Source organism: Falco naumanni, chromosome 4 (genome assembly GCF_017639655.2).
Source record: "Falco naumanni isolate bFalNau1 chromosome 4, bFalNau1.pat, whole genome shotgun sequence".
Classification (NCBI taxonomy): Eukaryota; Metazoa; Chordata; class Aves; order Falconiformes; family Falconidae; genus Falco; species Falco naumanni.
Window position 1 is genome coordinate 44801837 of NC_054057.1, and position 23562 is coordinate 44825398.

Sequence of the window (23562 nt, forward strand, 5' to 3'; positions counted from 1 at the left end):
GAACTGAGAGACCTGGGATTGTTTAACCTGGAGAAGAGAAAGCTCAGGGAGTATCTTACCAATGTGTATTGATGCCTGATGGGAGTCAGTAAAGAAGATAGAACCAGGTTCTTCTCAGCAGTTCCCCATGACAGGACAAGTGGCAATGGGCACAGATTAAAATGCAAGAAATTCTGTTCTTCCAGTCTGTGATTCTGTTTAAAAAAAATATCCTAAAAGTACATTTGTAATGAAGAACTCTGACCTGGCTGTTACCACTCCAGAATGAATGAGAGGGCAGGATTTCAAACAGGTAAATACTGCTTAAAATGTAGGAGTAAAAGTACAGGGATAAACAGGCAAAGGAAGTAAGTAGAAAAAATTATAATACATAGGTCTATGAAAACATCAGCTCAAGGCTGACTGGTAACCAATAAAACAAACAGACTGTTAGAAAATATTAGAAAGCACTCATAGAATAAAAGAGAAAACATTCCATTCTCAGCCCTAGGGACACTAATTTTTTGTGTACTTTGTCTAGTTCTAGTCTTCTCATCCAAAAAAAGGATACAGCAGGAAAGCAACTGTACAGAAAGGTAAAAATAGGATAATTAAAATTTTAATGACTTCCATATAAGGAATGATTAAATAGATCATGATTCCTCTGGCTGAAAAAAGTAAAACTATGGGAGGATATGATGGCAATCTACAAAATCATGTGTAGTATAGAGTAAGCAAATAGACAGTTGCTCACGGTCATGCCTAATCTGAGACGGGAAATCAAATGAAGACAGCAGGCAGGAACTATAAAGCATAAATAAGGATGCATTTGTAGTTAATCTGTGCAACTATTTGCTGCAGGAGGCTCTATATGTTATTTTGTGTTCAAAATACATGGACGAGAAATTCTCTTCTATGAAGAGAAATACTATTATTTAAGAGAAATACAGCTATTGTATATGAAGACACCATATATATCACACAAAAAGCCCTGGCTCTCAAATTGCTTAAGTCTGCAGTACCATTCTGGGCAAGTATCATTACATGCTAGTGCTATTTGTATTTTTATTGCCTAGACAAAGGTACTCACTGTCACTGGTGACAGATGGACTTTACTCTGACCTGATAAAACTGGTTGCCATAGTAGGCCTTGATTTGCCCCCAGCTGAATTTACACTTCTGCATGCATTTCTTTCAATGATTGTTATAGATTTAATACTGACTGTTGTTTGGCTTACTTGGCAATCCCTGCCTTGATATTGTGTCCTTTGCCCACCAGATCTTCTGATTTATCAGAATTGCTTCACACAATGTTGGGCAAAGGGAAAGACAGTGGTTACTTAATCCACTCCATCCCATTCTAACAGCTAATTCTGCCGGCACATGCGACCTAATGCTAGATGAGGTACATTGTCCCTTCAGAGGGGATTATGGATAAGATGGCCTCACAGCAGGGAAGGGGTTACTCCTATTGAGTGTAAGGAGGTGGCTAGTCTTTTTCAGCATTTTCCACCAGAGAAGATGTGGTGTCTCGAGTGTTATACCTCGTATCTGCCAAAATAACATTTCAAAGCACGCAACTAAGTTTTTCATATTATCTTCAGCAGGCAAATTATTCTAGCACAAAATCAGGAATCTACTCATGATCATTACGCAAGAGTTACTGATCTTCAAAATACGTGTTGGTTTTCTCTGAAAAATACTGGTATGTCACTCTCACATAAAACCATAGCTATTCCAGTAGCTGAAACTATTTTTCTTGTTGTTCTTCCTCAGATAGCTGGTTCCTGTCAGTTACAACCCTAATGCTGTGTCTAATCCACTTTTTAAAACTATGTTGACTATAAGCAGTGTATTTGAATTGCACAGAGCTAATATACTTATACTTTTAAATCCCCCTTACTGTTCACAGAAACTGAGCAGGCGCTGAGAGGATCAACAGATGGGAGTGCCTAGCTCTGGCTGCTGTTGGAGGGGGAAAGAAACATTATTATACAGTTGCTTCATAAAAATAGGCTGGATTCTTTAGAAAAGGAGTGGCCAGCCACAGCAGGATCATTTACATTGCAGTGTGGTCTCCAGAGAAATCCTACCCAGGGTTCTGGGACTGCTGCAGCACTTTAAGTCCTTGCTATTATTTGCTGAATGCAAAATCATACTGATGTGCTAACCATGATTAAGGATGTCACACAGAAAAGGAACCTCCCTGAATCTGACACACATGCCAATAGTCACTTTTATAAACTTTGCAAATTACTGCATGAAGAAGAAAAAAAGAATGAGCGTGTTTATGTGTGTAATTTCTGCTAGGGGGCCGGTGAGCTTAGCAATCATGCCTGTTTCACTGTGAATCATAACTCCTGACTCACTGCCATGACAACATCTGGGTCAGCCTCACAATGTGTAAATGGGAGAGCAGGATTAGTCTTTGCAACATGACGCCTGTAGACGGCTGTCAGCTTCTCTCTGAAGTGGCTGAGTTTCTCAGTTTCTGCTGGACATTGTGCATAGTTGACAAAACTGAGAAAATCTTTGAAAGTACCAATGAATTAGGGACTTTGACACCTGGACATGTGCATACTCCTGAGACTTTTGTGTACCTAAACAACCTAAACAGAACCTATACATTTCAAGGCCTCTTTTTAGTTGTGATGACATCGGTGAAGGGAGAGAAAGGACAGCCATGCAGTTATGTAGCCACTCTCCCATTGTGAATTTCACAGTTCATGCCAAATTAGGCAGTGCTGGCAGGGAAAACACAAACCCTTAGCTCCTTTGGCATATCAGCCCTTGCTTCTGCAGTCTTCTATAGCAAAGACCATTATCCTCATGTTTAAACAATGGAAGCTAGGGCAGATGGTTCAAGTGAACTTACCAAAGGCCCCCAGGTGTCTTTCAGACACAGAATGAGACTGAGGGAGCCCTTTGTTGTTTATTCCAGGTTGTCTCTCATGGTTACTGACTCATTACTGACACACTCATCTCTGTTACTAAGGTTACACTGCAGCTAGTTCAGCAGGAACAAACTGTATGGATGGAGGTCCTTCTGGCCTGTACTTGTTCTCAGTAGCTGCCTAAGGGTGCTGCACTATGCAGCTGGTCTAGGGTCCCCTGAGGACACATGAAATCCAATGGCCCTTTTATTATAGATCCCAACCTAAGGGAGGGACTATAAATAGTTCCCCATCTTTTGAGAAAGGTAATCCCAGTTAGTCCCAATAACCTGTTTTCACGGTCAAGGATATAGCCAAGTCTGTAGCACAGTGGACAGGGGATTTTGATGCTGAGAATACAGGAGCTATCATTGTTAGGGTGTTTTCCCTACTTTGTCACATCCCTGAAGTAATGAAAACCTTAGGAACACTGATGGCATACATTTGCGCTGGCTGACACGGAGCTGACATTTTTCTGCTTCTCTGAGTCCTATATCAGGCCAGGAATGAGGCAGCCTTCCTGCAAAGCTGTAAAGGCAAGAAGGAAAACTCTGAAGTGCAAATTTAATATATCACTCTCTCTCTCCATCTCCATATGTCGTGGGGACCTGCCTTGGAACCAGTTATGCTAGTTTTCTGCCATCAGACTGCTTCCCTTAGCAGTGTATGAAGATTAAGGAAAGTAGACACATAATTATTTACAAATATTATAGGTGGACAAGTAGATCTGCTTGGTGCCATTCTGCCAGAAATTCAGAGATCACCGAGGAGAAATCAATGGGTAACAGCAGAGCATAAAAAAATCCGCAGTCAAAAGATCTCTAATATTGTTCTAGGAAAACTAGTTGTCAGGAAGGGCTAACCAAGCTGTTATGGCTTGACCCTCCCACATCTGAAGTTGGGATCAAACGGGATAGTAAATGATAAAAAGAAAAATAAACCCCAGGCTTACTAAAGAAAGGGATTGAGTTAGTTGTCACAAATAAGTGAGGAGTCCTGATGAGCAGTGAAAAGCATGCAAGAAAACAGGCAGATACTCATGATGAATTACAGCAGGCTAGATGTCTCTCCCAACTCAGAGATGGCTTCAATGAAGAAACCCTACAAAACCTTCACAGGAAAATAAGTACATATTTTGACCCCATTGTTATACATCTACACCTTTCAGTGAACAAATAATATTCTTATTTTGAAGGAGCTAAGTCTGAGCAACTTCAATTATACACTACCACTAGCTCCTGTAATAGGGATGAAAAATGCACAACATGGCCTGGCTTTCCAGAGTTAAAATAGATATACAGACAGCAAACAGGTCAATTGCAGCAGTCAGATCCAATCTCAGAGCAAGGGCACTATATAGTTCCACCTGAAGGAGGACAACATGGAGAAACACCTCAAACAGCATGCCTTAGGAAAGCCTAAAGCACCATATCCGTAAGCATGAGCTTTGGGACTGTTCATTTAGGGCAAGTTTTGCCTCCTTTTTCTTGCATATGCTTATCGTTCAGGCTAAGGATCTGAATGCCATCCTGGCCAACCCTTTGTTCTAAGTGAGGTATAGAATTATAATCTGAATCAGGACTAGTATCTATATTGAATGGTTTGTTTCTCCGGCTACAATGGGAAAAAATAAAATCCCAGAATACAAATACTCTCTGACTTCAAGGGATCCAGTATCCTCTGTAGATTACTTTGCTGGTTGGGTCCACCTTCTAAATTCAAATTTTCACCCTGTTCCATGCTAAGACCCCACAGGTCGTACACACAACAAAACCCACAGAGTATAGATATACTGCTTCTTGTATGACTCCAAAGGTCAATCCAAACCACAAAAACTGAGTCATACCTTCAAGAAATCTCAGAGTATTACTAGTAAACAGGCCTGGTATAAATACAGCCAGCCATTTGCACATGTGTAATTATAGAACATGCCTCCATAATTTAATAGGATAATTATTATTATTGTGCTCATCCTGGGAGTTAGTTTTGAGGTAAAAGAGGCAGGAGAGTAGATCCTGAAAGTGGAAGGCAAGGCACAGGAGATGTTTACCACACAAACACAAAAGAATGGTCACTGTGTTGACCCTGTAACTCAGTTGAAAGCAACTGCCCAGCAAAATCAGGACTTTGCTAGAAGAGCTATGCCCTCTGCAGCCGGCATTCTGACAAAAACCACCACAGCCTCACCGGCACACCTGCCTAGTGCAAACTGCTGACATAGCCTGTCCTTTTTCACTCCCTGTGACTTCAGAAGAGCCTAAGGCCTTGTAGGTGTGCTATGGAGCCAGTCCTTGGAGAGGAGAGGCTGCCCGGCTGGCCCCAGGACGGTAGCGCAGATGAAGGACTATTTCAGACCCACATCAGACAGGCACTTGATGAGTTTTAAAGGAGTTGCACTTGCTTACACATGGTCTGAGGTAGGTTTCAAGCCGTAATAGCGGGTTAGCTGAATTGGTTATAAAGTGGCTTTCTCACTGGAAACAGTTTCAGAAGAACATTTAGTGCTTTTAATAGAGGATGGAGGATTTCACTGGCAGGGAAGTATATAGTGTCACGTATCAACTGGCCTACACTGCTGGACACAGCAGCGGTTGCAATCAAACAGGGCTGTTTCGCTGGCGGTGGGTTCCCGAGCAGCTGTGAGGAACAACAAGCTGGCTAGCTGCCATGGTGCACCTCACGCGTTCCACGCGCCCCCCCATCCCGCAAGCTTCTCCCGTTTCTTTCCCCACCGATCCCGACCGAAGAGAAGCTGAACACCCGGGAGTGCAGCCCCTCGCAGGGAACCTGCCAGGAGCGCACCGCCGGCCCCTGGGCCCGGGCCCCTCACCGGCCCGCGCCCGCGCCCCAGCACGCACGCGCGCGGTGACGGCCCGGGCGGGCCCTTCCCCAGCGCCGAGAAGCCCGGGCGGCTCGGCCCGGCCCCGCCCCTCTGCGCACGCGCGGCCCGCAGGGGCGGGGGTGTTTGTCTCCCGCTGCCCCGCGGCGGGCGCATGCGCGGCGCAGGCGGCGGGGGGGCGGTTGAAAACGGGCGGCCGGCGCGCAGGCGCAGGCGGTGCCGCCGCAGCCTGCGCAGGGAGCGTCGTTCGGGGTCGGGACGGGCGCGCTGCCGGGATGGATGAGGACGTGCTGACTACCCTGAAGATCCTCATCATCGGCGAGAGCGGCGTTGGCAAGTCCAGGTGAGGGGGCGCCCGCCTCCCCCAGCCTCTCCTGCCACGACGCGGGACACCGGTCGGGCCCCGCCGCTGCCTCGGAGGCCGCCCGGCCTGGGCGCGGCCTCCCCTGAGGAGGGCCAGGCCCTGCGGGGGGGGGCTTCCACTCCCCTTCTCGGCCGGCCCCCCTGCCGGCGGGAGGCTGCCCCAGCTCGGGGCTGCTGGCCTCCTCCGTAGGCTTCCCCCGGCCGCCGGTCCGCGGCGGGGCTGGGAGAGCTGCTGTCTGATCCAGTTGGAAACGGAGGGAGCAGCGCTCCGCCGGCCTGGCCGGGGGAATCTGGGCCTCCCTGTGTGCTGTACAGTTTGTGTCGTACAGACATGGGTGCGGCTGTAATCGCCGTAGCACTGTGAGGCTAATCTGGTCCATAATATGTACATGTAGAGTCACAAGTGACACGGCGCTGGGTGTGTGTGTAGGGGGACAGGGACATGTAAAGTAGGCAGCGAAGTAGTTCTGCAACTCTGCCGATTATACTTTTTTCTTGAGTACTTTGAGGTTGATTCCCCACTCCACCCCCCATCCCCTGGCCTTTTCACGGCTCTTTTTTAAGCTACCTTTTTTGTCTTTTACTATTTTTTCTTTTAACTTTTTATGTTAGTGCCATAGATTTTAATAAGGGAAGTGGGATATAAATACAGGAGATCATCTGGGAGCATTCCACAGTAGTCAAGTTAGATTTTCTGTTTTTATGGCAGTAATCTGAGTCTTCTGCTGTGACCCTAAATAACATGTGAGTTACTAATTAGAACAAAGACCCTTTCTTTGTTAAAAATCTTGACAGTCATTCTTTTGAGGTAGTTACTGAATTGATGTTCTAGTACCTAGTACAGTAGGCCTCTAGTGACACATGATCCGTGCAAATTTCTTTTAGTTGAGGTCGTCCCTTTTATATGTGGCCATATGGAATAATTTTTCCTGAGACAATATGTAGTGTTTTTGCGTACCTACTTAAACACTTTATTTCTTCACATCAGAAAAGTTCTTAAAAGAGACTTTTACGTAAAGGAAATAAAATTGCTATGACATAATAGCATGACAGTTGTTCAGGTACAGGAACTTAATATTGAACTGTTCCTGAATTTGTGTCACTTATTACTTGACTAGAAAAGGTCAAGTGTTAAAACTTGTGTTAGTGTGGTGTAGTAAGTGGTTGGAGTCCTGACTTATAAACCAAATGCTGCCTTAAACCTGGTCCCTGTGAGTGTTCAGTACTTTGTAGAAGAGAATATCTGCATATGAAAGAAGGGTGGAGAATGTAGTTGGCTGGGCCTGATGTTTTTGTTCTAGTGGCAGTATGAGGGTTCCATATTTTGTTTTGAGTGAAACTAGTTTTAGTTTTAGCTAAAAATAGCTGCTCTTAAATAGCATCCTGATACAGTCATCTGAAGGTACCAGTAAAAACTATGTGCTGTCAATTTTTTTTAATTTTAATTATTCTTTGGTAAATAAAGCTGCCATTTGGTTTTGGGGTTCTAGAGTCAGGAAAAAGGTTGGTCTGTGGTTAACTTCAGAGTTGTCACCCAGCCTTACCGAAGTAAAGGAATTTCAGTAGTCACTTCTCTGTCAATGCAGGACTGTGTCCAAATGCTAAAAAGGACTTGGTTGCTAAATTCACATGCAAAAAGAGAAGAGAGGAGAGAAAAAAACCCAGGGAGACGAAAAATAAATAGGGCTTTGTTTTGTTTTTCTAGCCTGGAAATGAATAGAAGCTGTCAGTCATAGCAAGCAGCTGCCTGCCACATGGTAATATACACTTGCCACAGATGCATAAGACTGATGATTTTAAAAACTGTATGCAGAGAATCTTTGTCTCTTGCCAAAATATTTATACTTGGCACAAGTACAGTGGCATTATGGGCAGCTCTTTGAGGGACCCTACTATTACAGTGTGACGTGCTGGTAAATCTTAGTTGTAGCTGTTTTTCTATTGGTAGCAAACATCCATCAGGATAGGAGGAAATGTTGTGCACATGAGAGTCCTTATCTACAAAACTGCAAAACAATGGTGAGCTAATTCTACTCTTAAACTTCTGTGTCTTTATTTCTCATGATTGTAGTCCTTACTTTTCTGCTGTGTGCCCAGTTCAAGGAATTATTTCTGGGGTGAAAAGCTGACTTGCAATTTTCTTCTCAAGCTTACAGAAATGCCATGTGAGGGAGTATGAAACAAAAATAAAATCTTATTTTTGTAGTCAATTCTGGGAGAACAAAAATAGCGTAAGATAGAAGTTAAATGCTTTGAGACGTAGACCATCTGACCGTTCAAGCCACTGATTTGACAGCTACTTGTGATACTTTGTTTTCAAAGAGACATAGAATCATTTAGGTTGGAAAAGACCTTTAAGATTGCCAAGTCTGACTATTAACCCAGGGCTGCGAAGTTCACCCCTAAACCATGTCCCTAAGCATCACATCTACATGTTCCTTAATCACTTCTGTATTCAGATATTCGGTAGTAGATGCAGAGAAGAGCTCAGGTCTCTTCTAGCAGAGCATATCTACTGTACTCCTTTGAACTGCTACTATACATCTTTGGGGTTTTTTTGTAGGAGAGAAATTATGGAAAAAATGAAGTGTTTTTATTTAGCTGTGTGATCTTACTGTTACTTTCAGAGTTGCAGTTTATAGGCTTCTCAGAAGCTGTGAATATGCTGCAGTAATAGTAACTCCTGTTTTTCTTCCCTCCATATCAGCCTTCTGCTGCGGTTCACAGATGATACGTTTGACCCAGAACTTGCAGCAACAATTGGTGAGTATGTGCTGATGCTACCTTAGAAAAATTTGTAACTTCAGTATAGAATTGTAATTTGTTCAGACTTGCCTAACTAGTTGTAAAGTTCAGACATGTCTGCTTCTCTGTAAGGAAAGAATGATGTGGACGCAGATTTAGCATGAGGTGCTAATTGGTGTAGAGTGTTGACTGTACTGGCCTGTAGTTGTCCCTTTTATGCAAAAATACATCCTCGGCTAGGAAGACAGTTATAAATGTCACCTTTCACCGTGAAGGTGGAAGTCATAGGTATGGGCAGTGAAAAGCTCTAGTGGAACAACCTGCAGTTTGCTGCATGCCAGCATTTCAGGCTACAATAGAAATGTAAGAGCTACTGTTATGTCTCCTACTGATCTATCTCTGCAAGATAGCTGTCAAGTTGTTTGTTTAGTAATAGTGCTGTCCAGAACTCGTGTTCCATGTGATAAGATACTTGGTAGCTATCTTAAGAAGACTTAAGACTCCGTTTAGTGGGGAATGTTAGCTCTTAAAACTGTTGACAATACTAGAGTGTACTGGGCTCTGTGTGTTTTCTGCTTTTCTTCTACAGGGAGAAAATTACAATGTGGCTTTTTCTCTCCTACTTAGTAATCAGTTTCTTGGCAGCTAGACTCTTGAGAAAAATGGAAGAGAGCCAGAATCTAGAGCTGCTGGGAAAAAAAACAATGATTTGTCATTGCTATGTTGGTATGATACCTATCAACAGTGAAGTCAGTTGTGCTGGAGGCGAGTGACCCAGAATGCAGAATATACTGTATAGACAGTTGTCGAAGGAAGCAAAGTGAAACTTCTAAGAATGTCATGCAGCTCTGTGCCAAATTAATAACTGAAGTAATGGAAAATAGAGATGACACTTCCACATAGTGCATTTCAGTTGCAGTTTTTACTTTTTCTGCAGGAAGAGTTCTGACTAAGGACTTCTGTCAAATTTTTTTTTTTAGTTCCTCTGTTTATAAACAAAGCCAATTCTGTCTAATTGGTTAAGAAGTCAATAAATTAATCTATTTTTCATTAATGTTAATAAGATACAGGAGTACTACTTCATGTAAAGCATTGAGCGGGCAAGAGGAGGAATATGGCCTGTTTTTGTTCATTTCATTGCTTGTAGAAAATGAACTTGTGCAAGTATCCCTGCCTCAGTTCATGAGAAAGGATAGCGTGGAAGGAAACAGGAACGGAATAGACCAGGTGGTGAAGATGGCAGTCTTGTATTCCAGCCTAAATAGTTTTGGCATTGTACATACTTCAAATCACGTTACCTTCTTGGTATGCCAACTGTGTGGGCCAGAAGTCAGCACAGAATAGCTACTTTAGCTTTCATGATGTTTTGGATACCAATAGATTAGTCTCAGTGTGGGCATCTTTATTGAGATACGATTTTTTTTTGTTAATTTTGGTTGGTTTTTTTTCATTCTATTGCTCATGCATAATACTCTTAATGTCAAAAACTGATATTATTGCACTATTTGAGAAACTAAGGAATTATTTCCTGAAGTAACTCTTCCTCCTTAGGGGTTGTCAAACTGCATAAAAGCAGGTATGGAACTAATTGTTGGCAGTAAAATAGCAACAACTCAAGGTTTACTATCGGCAGATCCTACCCTGCCAGCAGTAGGATCTACTAGCAGGTTCTACCTTGTTCTGTTTCTGTTGGGGAAAAGGAGGAAGAGTATTCAATGTGAGCATTACTTCATATAGAGTTTGAGTTCTGAAACAAATATACTAATCTGGAATGAACATCATTAGGCGGGAAAAGGAAGTTTTTAGAGATTGAGCAAACACTGGCCTAGATCACCCTAGCTGTTAGGCCCCTCCTAGCTGGTGTTTGCAGTAGTATTGTGCAGTAGAGTTAGTGTGACCCCAGCTGTGAAAGTCCTGTAGTATGGTGTGTGGAATCTATTCCACATGAGTGCTCCATTCTTTTTTTTTTTTCCCCACTTAACTGGAAAAGGGAACAGAAGCTGGGTCATTCTTACTTATTTTCTTCTTTCCTTTTTTTAAACTACTGGACTGTGGCATTGCCATTTTTCTGGTGAATGTATTGCGAAGAAGCAACATACTGGCTTTAAATTCAGGGCAAGATTTGTTGTTCATATAAAGTACTTGGAGTGAGTTCTTAAGAGATGACTGTTTCCTACTGCATGAAGACAGGTCCTGGATACCAGTTTCAGGTACTCACAAGATAATGAAATGCCACTTTGTGAATCTTGACCTGGATTTCTTTTTGTGCTAATTAAACACTATTTTGTTTTGAGTTTGGGAATGGAAGAGGCTTTCAAATAATTTTGAGGCTTTCCTATTGAGACTGCAGAGTATGGTGCTTTTCCAAAATGAATGGATTGACTACAAATAATGTCATCTTTCAATGTCATCTATATTCTGACTGCTGAACTGATTAAAGGGATTATATTTTTTTAATTTGAAAACATGCTGTATGTTTAAAAAAAACCCAGACAACTGCATGCAAAACCACAGCACTGGGGAAAGCCTTGGCTCCAGCACAGCTGGTCCCTTGCAGTGACCTGTTGAGATGTGCCTTATCTTCATAGCTTGAACAAACCTACTGGATGCAATTGAAATGAAACCATAATCTATTGTTTTGTGTGTTGTTTTTTTTCTTCAGAGTTTTGTAAAAAATCCTGTGGTACTCTGAGAAGAATAAGCTGCCTTGGGCAAATATTTCAACATTGCAATATTTTATTCAACCTAGCAGATCGCCTGTCATCTTGTGTTCTCTTGAGCATAATTTGTCACCAGGCTTCATCACATGGATCTTACAAGACTCTATATAGCCCAGTATTTTCTGTTGTCCTTACTTGCTTGCTCTTTGTATGAGAGATTCTAGAGAAGCGTTCAGTGCAATCCCTATTTCATAAGTGATGTATTGCACAAATCTGATGTCTTTTAAATTTTTAGCCTTCCTTGCACTTGCATTCCTTCAACTCAAAGTTGTCCAACTTGTCAGTTACCTGCAACACAAATAATGCATTCCAGCTGATTTTGCATTTCCTGTAAAAAAGCATGGCATACTGGCCTAAATGCATGAGCAGCGCAAAGATAACAGAGCTATTAAGTCTGTAGCATGTTAGTATGTAGTGCCGAGTGCATTTGGCAGAGGTGGTAGGTGTTAACACACAGGAATACAGTCCTAGTAGTACTGTCTTGTTTCTGGCTGCCTTCCAAGGCACGATGGAAAGCACTGCCAGCTTTCTGTTGTTAAGGCTGGAAATATTGCGCTTGCAAGCTCAGAACTGATACCTGTCACACAAACATGTCTGTTTCATGGAATATTTAGAGAACATTAAGTACCCTGTTTGTTCAATTGAACAAGTTTTTCTTGAGCCCTACATTTTTTCTGCTTGCCCTCTTACGGCAGATTGATAAACAAAAACCTAGTTATTTAAAAGATTTTGTTAACTGGGTTTTGTATGTATTGACCTCCTTGGTTTACGAAGACTTGATCACTTTAAATGATACATTTTGCTGTGCTATTAGTTAATTTTTATACTTCTGCTTTTCAGTAATCAATCTGTAATGCATGGGGTTTATTCAGTAATTTCTTAATTTACCTGCATTGCTCATGCAGACTTTAAAGCATTAGCTTTTAATTTTAAGCAATCAGCAAAGCTAACATGAAAGTGTATATGCATTTTCCATTGAATGGAAATTGCAGAAGTGTCCAGGTGCAAGATACCGAATCTGTTTACTGAATGAGAGAAGTATTCTGTGGCTTCAAGATACACTCAATGTGTTTGTCCTGAGGAAAAAAAAACATTTTTCTTCTTGAAACTACTTTTGTGTTAAGTATCTGACAGACTTGTAATGTTTGCAGTTAACAGGTTTTGATGTCGAGACTACTGGATAAGAGTGCGCTGTGAGCTGTTGAATGTCCTGGCTGAGCAATGGTGATTTTTATAGTTTAGAGAAAGAAATGTGCAATTACAGTGGAAGAAGAGATTCTATTAATCTCAAAGTTACTGCTGAGTGGTAAAAAATTTGGTAGGACAGGATGTTCTTTAGGATTGATTTGAGTCAACTTGCTAGTGTAGCAGACTTCTATGAACTAGGTAAGGTTCTGAGAACTGTTGTTTACAACAAAGTTAATAGTGACTATTTTTTCCTGTGAAAGTAACTCTAGATCAATGTGCCATCCTTGCGCATGGTGTGGAGCATTATATTACTGCTAAGTTAACTGAAAAACCAGTTCTGTTCAGTCACTTCAAAAGTTAATGTACTTTGGCAAAATTTTACTTGAAATAAAAGAGTATGGGCTTCCTCCAGCACAGAATGTAGTTTGAAAATCACTTGACACTTCAGGAAACACTAGTGAGCTGAAGCATTGAAACTGTAGAATAAAAATTGTGTGTACTCTTCTTTTAAATAAAGCTCTTTTAAACCTCAGTTACCGTGAAGTCATAAATCTGCCTGCAATGTGCAGTTTCTTAAGCGTCCCCTGTACCCTCTGTAGCTAAGTTGAATGTGTTTTGGCAGCTGTTTGCACTTGCTTGTAATCTGCATGGCCTTGGGAATACAAGTGCAGTGCACTTATTATGGGACCCTACTTAAACATTTTGTGTTAGAATAGTTAAACCAGAAATTCTTAGTCTTCTAGCAGGTATGATGATATCCATTTTAAGTCAAAGTGTAAAATGTTTGCGGTTAAACTTGAAAGTTGTTCATATAAAGGTATCGGCTTTCCGCAGTACTACATTTCAGGGCTGCTGCCTGGTGGCGAGTGAGAATCACTCAAAAATAATTGAAGCATACTTCCAGTTACTTGGTATTGGTAACCTAAGGATTAAACTACAGCAGAAGGGATCATAACTGCTCAGCCTCTCAAACTGTTATGTGTTGTTATATCATTTAAATTTGTAGTCATTAACATCTTGTCCTTGGCTTGAGTTTTGTGCAGCTTGTCCCTGGGCAAGTGATAGGATGCTAGTTAATTCTTGTGTATTTGAAAAAAAAAAAAAAAGTGTGTGTGGCAGATTGTCAGATGTTGAGCTAGATGACTTGCCAACAGCATAACTGTTACCACGTTGTCTGTTTTTTTTGTTTGGTCACTTGAGTGTGGTATTGGTGAAACTCTGATGTTCCAGCATCTCTCATGGGGATTCCAGTATCTCCAAATCATCTGAACCTTATTTGATATGTGTGTTAGAGGAATTGCTGTCATCTATTTCTCACAGGATAGCAATCATGTAGTAGATGAGTCACTCTCTGTATTGGTTTACCTCCACATGATCACCTTGATGGGATTTGGTCAGATTGTTTGAGATAGGGAAACAGGGCAAAATAGATATCTGAACGTAGCTTGCTTCTTTATTTTGAAAGTATGTTGTTCCTCAAGACCATGAACGTATTCAAGGGGAACACACACATGAGTAATGAACAGAAAATGAATCCATTTGAATTATAAACTTTGTCCTGGAGTATGTGCTTTAATACAGGATATGTATTGTATGCCTTCCATGAAATATTTTTGAGTTCAGTGGCTTAAAAGGCCCTTAGGCTTTTGCAAAAAGCCTGTCAGCAAGAAGACCTTGAGTTTTGGACAAGGTTCGTGAATAACTAATGAAACTTACTCTTCCAGGTCATGTCAAAAGATGACTTATTTTCTGTGTTTGATTTTTTTGTTTGTTTGTTTTCATTTTACTTTTGCTTTCAAAAATAGCTGCAGTCTGTTTGAGGAACTAAAATGTTTTTCCTTGTGTAGGTGTGGACTTCAAGGTGAAAACTATTTCAGTTGATGGCAACAAAGCCAAACTGGCAATATGGGTAAGTGTCTGAAGTTCTTAATGTATTCTTTGCTTTAGGAATAGTGATGGCTTGTATAATGTACAGTTTGTATAGAATCCTTATCTATTTAATGTGAGGGCAATTAGGAGGAGTGGAAGGTTAATACTGAATGATTCAGAAGGTGGAATGAACTGTGGGACAGCTGGCCAACGGGGTAATTCTGTTGCCTATGAGCTGCTTCTGCAGCATGGATGCCAGGTCTGGTTGCAGTAAGAGTAGAGAAAAGGATGAGTAAAATGGCACTGTGTCAGTTGGACTTTAAAACAGTGTATGTGGCTATTCCTAGATTATTTTTTTAATGAGTAATTAATTTTTTAACTTCTAAAGACCTGTTGCTGATCTGAGACTTCCCTGTATACATTGTTTTCGTCTGTACTTGACAGGTTTTAAAAGGGTAAGCTTCTTAACCTAAATGTTTTAGGCAAAATTTAGTAGTGTATTTATAGGTTAAGAATTACTGTTCCATGCTCAAATGTTACCTCTTGAAACAATTTTTAGCCTAAAAACTTCCTAGCGATTATATAAAGACTTTTATAGGCTTGAGGTCAGTGTTACTTGTAGCAGACGCAGCTAAAAGAGGGAGAGTCAGTGCTTGTTTTAAACATTCTCCATTCTGCAAACCAGCCCCCACACTTGTGTGACTTGAAGCATCTTTTAAATATTCAGACCCAGTTGTGACTTCTTGTAGCAAGCAAGAATAAAACCTCGTTTCATATATAAGCAAGATACTTGACCTTTACTTCCTTGAGAAATAGTAGGAAAATGTGAAATACATGTTGCAATACTTCTGTTGCTTTGAGGGGATTTCATACCTTGACTGACAAACAGGGCTTATGCCTTATTGTGACAAAAGTAATCATCGCTGAAATAAATGGATTTGACAAGAAAATAACTGGAACAACTTGACAGACAAACACATAGGAGGAAAACTAGACTGATGGCAGAATGATGAGTAATCATGGGATGAAAAATACTACATAGGACTAGTTTAGGGTTTATCTTCTTTCATGTTGGTGAATATGGATGAATTGTTCTGAGGTAAACTGGAAGAGAAAAGATTCTGAAGGTGTATCATGACACAAAACTAGTTCGAGATGTTTGGGATGGTCTCAGTGACTTGTAGAAGGTTGGAAGTCCAGTTCAGTTTTTCAGGTTCTTTGGCAGGGAACTGTTTTGAATCCACAGTGTTTCATGTGTTGCTTTTAACCTGTGGTAACCTGGATGAAGTTATTTAAACTTCCTGTGCATAAAGTCTCCAGTGAGTGTGCACTATAACTTGTCTCTGATAGGAAGACAGCATTCTAATATCTGGGTTTTTTTGCAGAGCTGTTGGCACCTTAAATTTGAGGATGTAAATTCAACTTTACTTAAAACTAGAAAAACCTCTGACTTATTTCTGCTTCTGCTGTGTCATAGCATGTTAAATGCATTTACCCTGGCACTGAATCAAATTTAATTGGATCAAAGTGATTAAAGTGAGGGAACTAGTTTTGTTGCCATGGGTTTTGATGCTTGTTAGGAAGTCTTAATTAGTACTGCAGCTTTGCTTCTTTCTTAGGGATTGCTGCTGTACTAGCTGCAGATCAAATGCTTCTGCAGAAGTGGTTGTCTTACTGCTACATAGTCCAGTTATTTACAGCACCTAACGGTTTAAAGGTGTTTCCCAGGATAAGCTACATAAAAACTCAAAGTTAACATGCTGTAAAACAGCAGGGGAGAGTATCAGCTCAGTTAATCTGATAGTGGAATGTACTTTGAATCTTACTTTGTATGTTCATTACAAACAGAATACCTGAGAGTTAAACTGGATTCTGCTCATTCTGAATAATGGAACTTTCTGAATGTCTTTTTAGGATACTGCAGGTCAGGAGCGGTTCAGGACACTAACACCCAGTTACTATAGAGGTGCACAAGGTGTTATCCTCGGTAAGTGTAGCTTTGATGCCATTTGGAATAAGTTTGTGGTTTTCTCATGCACTGGAGTTACATAAACTCACGTAACCTTTCTATAATACCTAACTGATATTAAAAAATCATTGTATCTGTGTTGAACAACTTCTGTATTAAAGGATCCTGAATTTGTTGTCTGACCTCTTTCTCACATGGTCAGTCTCATTGGCCTGAGAACCACTGATTTTTGCATGAGATTAAAAGCTACTGCTATTTGAAGGGATAGCTTGGAGCTTTTCCTGCTGACAGGAATTTGCTTTTTATTTATTACTTTTGGTTTTTTGTCTGTGCTTACTAGCCCAGAGTAAAAAATAAATAAATAAATTTATTTTTCTTTTCTCCTGGGTGTATTCTTTCTGTATTGGTGTATATATATGGCTTTCTGTCTTTCTTCTTCCTGTTCCTTGTTCTTAATGAAATTAATACAAACACTGGAGTCCGACTGGAATTTTTTGCTATTTGTGTCTCTATACTGATGGGATATTACACAGTCAGAATCACTTAGAAAAGGCTACCTGCTAGCATAAAAAGCATCAGTCTGTGTAGGAGAAACTCTGGCCAAAACCCGTAACTGCAGCTTCACAGTGAAGCCTCTTGCTTTTCTTTTGTGTATGGAAACATGTTAACTAGGCACTGAGCTCTGAAGTTCTGCTTCTCCACTGCTAGAAGTGAAGAGCTGGCTAAAGTAAGGGCAGGGAAGTAAGTTTTAATTTTATTTTTTTTTTGAAGTTGTCTGACTTGAGAGATTCTTGGTAAGGTATTGTGTCCAGTTAAATTGTTTCATTTAGAATAACCTCTGTCATGACTCTTCCTGGTAGGTTTTGTTTTGTATGTACTATTTCTCAAGTCTGGGTTGCATTATCATCCTGGTATAGGGAGATGCTGTCAAAGCATGTCTTATTGAGTCACTTAATTGCTGGCACTGAACCTGTCACTTCCTGTTGAAAGCTGTAAAAGTAAATAAGCACTGTTGGGGAGCTAGCAAGTCCTGCTGTTGAGATTTGCTTTCTCATTTTATTTAGTAATCTCCTGATTTGTTTCTTTGTTAAATGACTTCATAAAAATAAGGTTGTTTCATGCAGGCCAAGCTGTAGACTTGAGTGAAACCAACTATTTATGCCTGTGTGCATATGGGATGTGAGAATGAAGGAAAAAGTACTTTCATAGCTTGAAATGGTAGCTATTAGATAGTTGCTGGATGGTGCATTTTAGGTTTAACAAAGTCTGCTTTTTGTCTGCCCTTTCTGCTCCTAGCATGGCTTATTAGTTATATCCCACACAAATGCTAAATAGTTTGAAACACTGAAATGCTGAAAATTCAGCACTGGTTCGGTAATATTTGTGAAGATTTGGTGATCGGGTCACTTTTTTTTTTTTTTTAAGCCAAATCAGTAGCATAGCAGTGCTGTTGAGTCTTAACTATCACTAACTCAGTGCAGAAGTTTATGCCATCCTCTTTGCATATCTTTTGTGTAGTGAAGTTAAGTATTCTACCTCAGGATCTGTCTGCAAGTATAAAATTTTTTGGAAAATGATAATCTCTAGCCTGTAAGCTTGGATGTCAAGATAAATTAGTCGGAGTAGTCTCAATAGATGACTGAATCTTAGAGTTGTTCCGCATTAGTATCATCAGTTATTTGAGCTGTTGGATGTTCAACATTTTTCCTATTATTGTCTTGCTGTAGTAAGTAAAATGGAATCTTTGGGACTCCTTCAGTTTTCTTATTCAAAAAAACCATAATTTTTGCTCTTTTTTAACATAAACTGTATTTCTTGGAAAAATATTGTGGAAAAAATATTGCTGGTGTGTTTCAGTTTATGATGTCACCAGAAGAGATACTTTTGTCAAGCTGGATAACTGGTTAAATGAACTGGAAACATACTGCACAAGGAATGACATAGTGAAAATGCTAGTTGGAAACAAGATTGATAAGGTAATCAAATTCAACTGCATTAAGTAATCTGTTGGTGTATTTTGTTAATAATGCATATTAATGCTGCTTCTTATTCTAGGAAAACCGTGAAGTTGACAGAAATGAAGGTCTCAAATTCGCAAGAAAACATTCCATGTTGTTCATAGGTATGTTACAGATATTTGCAGGGATCTTACTTGATTTTTGTTACATAATGAAAAATATCATCTGTAGGACAGATAGTCTTTATATGTATGATCCAATTGATGATATTTCTCAGCTGCAGTAGATAGAAAGGCAATAGGTTTTCCCATTATTTTTTTTTTTTTAAATTCTCCCTAAATATATCCAGATATCTCTTCTAACTGTGGACATGTGTATTGAAATTCATGAGGATTAAGGGCAGAATGCAGCTCTACTGTAGTTTGATAAAACCTGTTTGGGGTTTTGTCTGACTTCTTTTCCCAACTGACTTGCTAAATTAATAACAGAAGCAAAATGAAAGAGGGGGAATTGGTACTAGCGGCCAGCTTTCAGTATAGCAAAAGAGGTGGTACTTGACAGAAATCTGTATTAGATCTGGGATGTAAAAATAGGTAGGAATATAATCAATGGATAAATGGTGGGTGGGATTGAATAATGACATAATCATGACTGGAGCAAATATGTTAGTCTCCTATTGCTGCATAATGAGATGGGTCTTGTGGGCAAAGCTTTGTAGTAAATTAAAGTGGGTGGTGAAGTGATGCTTTATGCATAAATTTGTTGTGTGTTTCATTTGAGGATCAGCAGGGACCACTACTCCAGTAGCAGAGCAGTTCACTGGCATGTCCTGTACTTGGACTTATGTTCTTCCTGTCTGACTAATGATGTATTTTGTCTAGTACTTTGCAGTGTTTCTTTTTGGCTACAGTGTCATATATGGAAGGAGTAGTTAAATTTGAGGCACAAGCTGTTAAGTGGATGAAAGGTGGAAAGAAACATGAAAATTAAACTAACTGAATATATGTATCCGCATGCTACATATGTGAAGTATGTGCATGACTGTGTAGAAGAACAGGGCAAGCCCTAGTGGGACTGAACAGTTTCAGATGGTAACTGTGGCTCTCATAACATAGCCTGTCAGCATATTTCTTGGGCTTAGCCAGAGTAAGGCTCCCGAGTGAATTTACCTAGAATTCTGCTAACTGCAGAAGAAATGTCATCTCTTACTGGCTTTTATCAGTTGAGTTGTATCATGGAGGCTGATCCAGAATCCTGTAGTATGGATCCTTGTTTCTTACGGTACGGTGGTACTTCAGTTATGGCTAATGTACAGAACTGAAATGCAGAACAGCAACCAAGTTTATCAGACACCTTAAGTAGAGCCCTCTTTCCTACTGAAGTGCGTTTCACACTAAGATAAAGCTAAGCTATAGCTGTCTCTCTCTATATTCTAGTGACATTCAACTTGGAAGCTCTTCTATTAAGAATCTTGAGGTGCTGCCTTATGTGGTGGCAGATAGCATACCTGCTAATTCTGGCAGTGCTATGTTGTTATAGAATATAATGTAGAGTTGTAAGTCTAGGTTGTAGGCTGAGAATTAACTGAAAGAAATACTAAAGAAGTTACTAGAAGCTATGCTGACACTTAACTTCTTGTGTCCCTTCTCCAGAGGCAAGTGCAAAAACCTGTGACGGTGTACAGTGTGCCTTTGAAGAACTTGTTGAAAAAATCATTCAGACTCCTGGACTGTGGGAGAGTGAGAGCCAAAACAGAGGTGTGAAGTTATCAAACAAGGAAGAAGGATATGGAGGAGGAGGAGCATGTGGTGGATATTGTTCTATGTTATAAACTTTGGGAAGCTTATTCTTTGCATATTTAAACAGATAGTGACATCCTTCTGTACATAAATTCATTAAATGCTATTTTTAGGGACCTTGCAGTTTGCACATATTTGTTTTGTATCATGGCAGTGAACACTTGTAGGAAAAATGTTCTGCAGCTTTCAGTTTGAAAATGTTATGGTAAGCATGCCCAGTTTGCAATCTTCAGGTTTTTATAAGTAGCATAAATAATGTGCAAGAACAAATGCACTAAAAATTTTATGACTGTATACATTCATTGTTTAACTATTCCAAACAAATCCATCTAGCAGAAATACATTACTGCATTGTATGTTCTTTGTCTTATTTTTAAATACCCTTGAAATTATAGAACTATATAGTGTGCACAGATCTTGAAACCAGTGTGAGCTATAAATGTTACATTTCATCTCTTCTAGTAAATGCTATTTTATGGTATTAAAAACAGCAAAATTGTACAGTTCTTAGACAAATCTGCTAAATTTTTGTCTTTCAGCAGAGCTGTCTGAAATACAAATTGGCAAAGGCCATTGTTGGTATCAGCACCTTCTTGAAGAGATGCTTGGAAAGCTTCCTTTCATTTTTTCTTTTTAATCATCACTTCAGTTTATGGCTTAACTGGAGTTTTAATCCTGTGATATTTATATACTAAATTTGTGGTACTCTTGCACTCTAGGTTTTTACAATGCGGTCTACTTTAGACTTACTGTAGAAAGGCTTCATTATTGGCAAGGGGTCTGAATGACATCTTTGTTCTTTCATTGTTAATCAGTTTGGCACACTTCAGTACGGATGCCTAATTTTCCTAAATGTTTGCAATATAACTTTTATCTCAAACTGTAGCTCACTGTGGCTGTGAAGATCTCTCACGTCTGCTTTGTGCGGCTACTTGTTCAGAAATAAAACTTCTGTCACAGACACAGAACTTGATCTCTGTATGGAAAAATACTGTTGCAATGAGTATTCACTTGAATTTACTGTATCAAAGCTAATAGTTTGTTTCAGAAGACTTGTATAGACTAATAAATTTTTTTCCACAGTATTCAACTTTTCTAACCACTTCCTATTGTAGAGTTGTATATTTTCTAGCACATAACAGTTTAAACAAGGTCACTTCTTATGGACAAATTATTTCTGATTTCTGAAGGGCAAGACAAGGATGCTGTGTTTTTTTTTTTTAATAATCATATAGTGCAATCAGTAACTGAACTATTGGGCAGTTTCTTGTACATACAGTGAAAGACAGTACCTCTTATTACTGCAAGGTTTTGTGTAAAGGTCAGCATACATGATCTGTATTTCGCAGCAGGTCTTGGCTGCTTCTGTTAAAATACACTTTATTCTTCACATGGAAACTGTTTTCTATTCTGTTTTACACTTGCTAGAAAACAATACCAAAACTTGAAGACTTAACCATGCTAGTTGTTTTTACCAATTATTGTATCTATAGTATTGTTGATGTAGTAGGATAATTTAAATATGTAAATGTAATTAATATTAAATATACATTCATATTGTATTAAAATGTTAGCTTTGTATTACTGTTTCATGCAGAATATGTGGTCTGAGCAAATCTTGTTTGTTAGCATTGAGATCAAAGGATTTTGGTTTTTGTAGGCTAGCAACAGAGGAAACTTGTAGGAGCAGTCAAACTCAGAATAATTTATTTTAGTACGTTTTCAGTAATATTGGGCAAGTATCATAAGGCTGGCAGATGCCTGTAATGTATTTCCTTACCTGTTTTTCCCCTAGTGTGGGTGCATCCCTGTGGTGAGAAGAGGCTGAATTTTCAGTGTCTCACAAAAGGTCCTTTTATCACAGGACCTGGATTCATCTTTTGCCCTGCCTTTGCCAGATCTGACAGCTCTTGTCAAAGGGAGGAACTGCAGGGCACTCTGAATAGTGGCCATTGTTCTGCAAAAGAATCAAGTCATTTTCCTGTGCAAAATTTTTCTGAGAGGACTCTTCTGAAACAGCGTATTTTGTGAGACAAAGCAGTTAGCTCTCTATTTTTTTTTTAAAGCAGATGTTTTCTAATTGAGTTGCAGCTTGATTGTCCATCTTCATCTTTTAAGCATGTTTGGTTATGTCCCTGAAAAACGGCTTTTCCTAGGGTCTTATGTCCTTTCGTCATTGTTCTGTCAAGGAGCAGTATACTGGAGGGTTGGGTTCCTGTGCTTCCAGTATTTGTCAGAGTAAGTTTAACAACAATTATTTTTACTTTTTTTAATATCCTTCCTCTTCTCTCTCCCTTTTTTATGGGGGTGGGGTGAGAGCTGCTGTCTTTACTTTCAAAGTGAAGACTTTGCTTTTATTTATTATTCAAAGTAAAGACTTTGCAGGTCAGAACTATCACCGTTATCTCCATCTCCAAGTGCGCTTTCACGGTTGTAGATGTAATGCAAGTATATCAGAAACTATTGCAAGTCGTATCATAACCTCTGCTTAATACTGATTCAAGCCTGTGTCTTTGTGGAGTATTGAGTGTTGCAATCAGAGAAGTAAGCGCAAGAAATTCTTCAGCCTACCTCAGTAGGTAGCTGAGGGATAATGGAGATAGCTATTGTTTACTCTCCATCAAGTAATGGGAATGTGTCCATTTCCATGGCAGGTAGTTTTATAAAAGAAAATACTAAACCAGAATGAGGTAACGGAGAAATCTTACATGATCATGGAAGACTGTTGAACTGAAGTTGTTTCCAGTTCATTTACTCTGTAGTCAATACTAAAAAAATTAAGTACTTGTGGCTGACAGAGGCTTTCTGTAGTCTTTACACTAGCCTGGAAGAATATGGTATAGCAGTTGCGTCGGGAGGTGGACAAGCTTCTGGTGGAGATTTCAAGAGGCTTTTTTTTATATATTTTATTGCTAGTGGGGCTTTTATCCAAACTACAGCATCACTTTTCCTATTCTGCTGCAATAATGAGATGAACAGCCGGCTCAAAGTAAGTCTTCATAAAATGAAAACGTGAGTTCCGTAAGTCGCCAAACAATACCAATGACTGTCTCATCAGCCTTGGCAGAACTTCAGGAAACAGAGGTGGTCTTGCTGCCATCACATACCACAGTGGTAATTACTCTGTATACTTCATTTGGTTAGTTCCCTTGTTTGCCAGTAACCTGGTATATAGTGAACAACAGCAATCCTTCTAATCT

At 39.8% G+C, this 23562-nt stretch overlaps 1 protein-coding gene across 1 annotated transcript; it reads left to right on the top strand.

The window, feature by feature from the left end:
* Positions 1-5936: 5936 nt before the first annotated feature.
* RAB18 (RAB18, member RAS oncogene family) lies at positions 5937-21447 on the top strand. Its single transcript, XM_040591648.1, has 7 exons — positions 5937-6094; positions 8822-8877; positions 14615-14676; positions 16551-16623; positions 18463-18581; positions 18661-18727; positions 20216-21447. Exons 1-7 carry the CDS (start codon positions 6027-6029, stop codon positions 20392-20394), a joined length of 624 nt encoding a protein of 207 aa, XP_040447582.1. The 5' UTR covers positions 5937-6026; the 3' UTR covers positions 20395-21447.
* The last annotated feature ends 2115 nt before the right edge of the window (positions 21448-23562 follow it).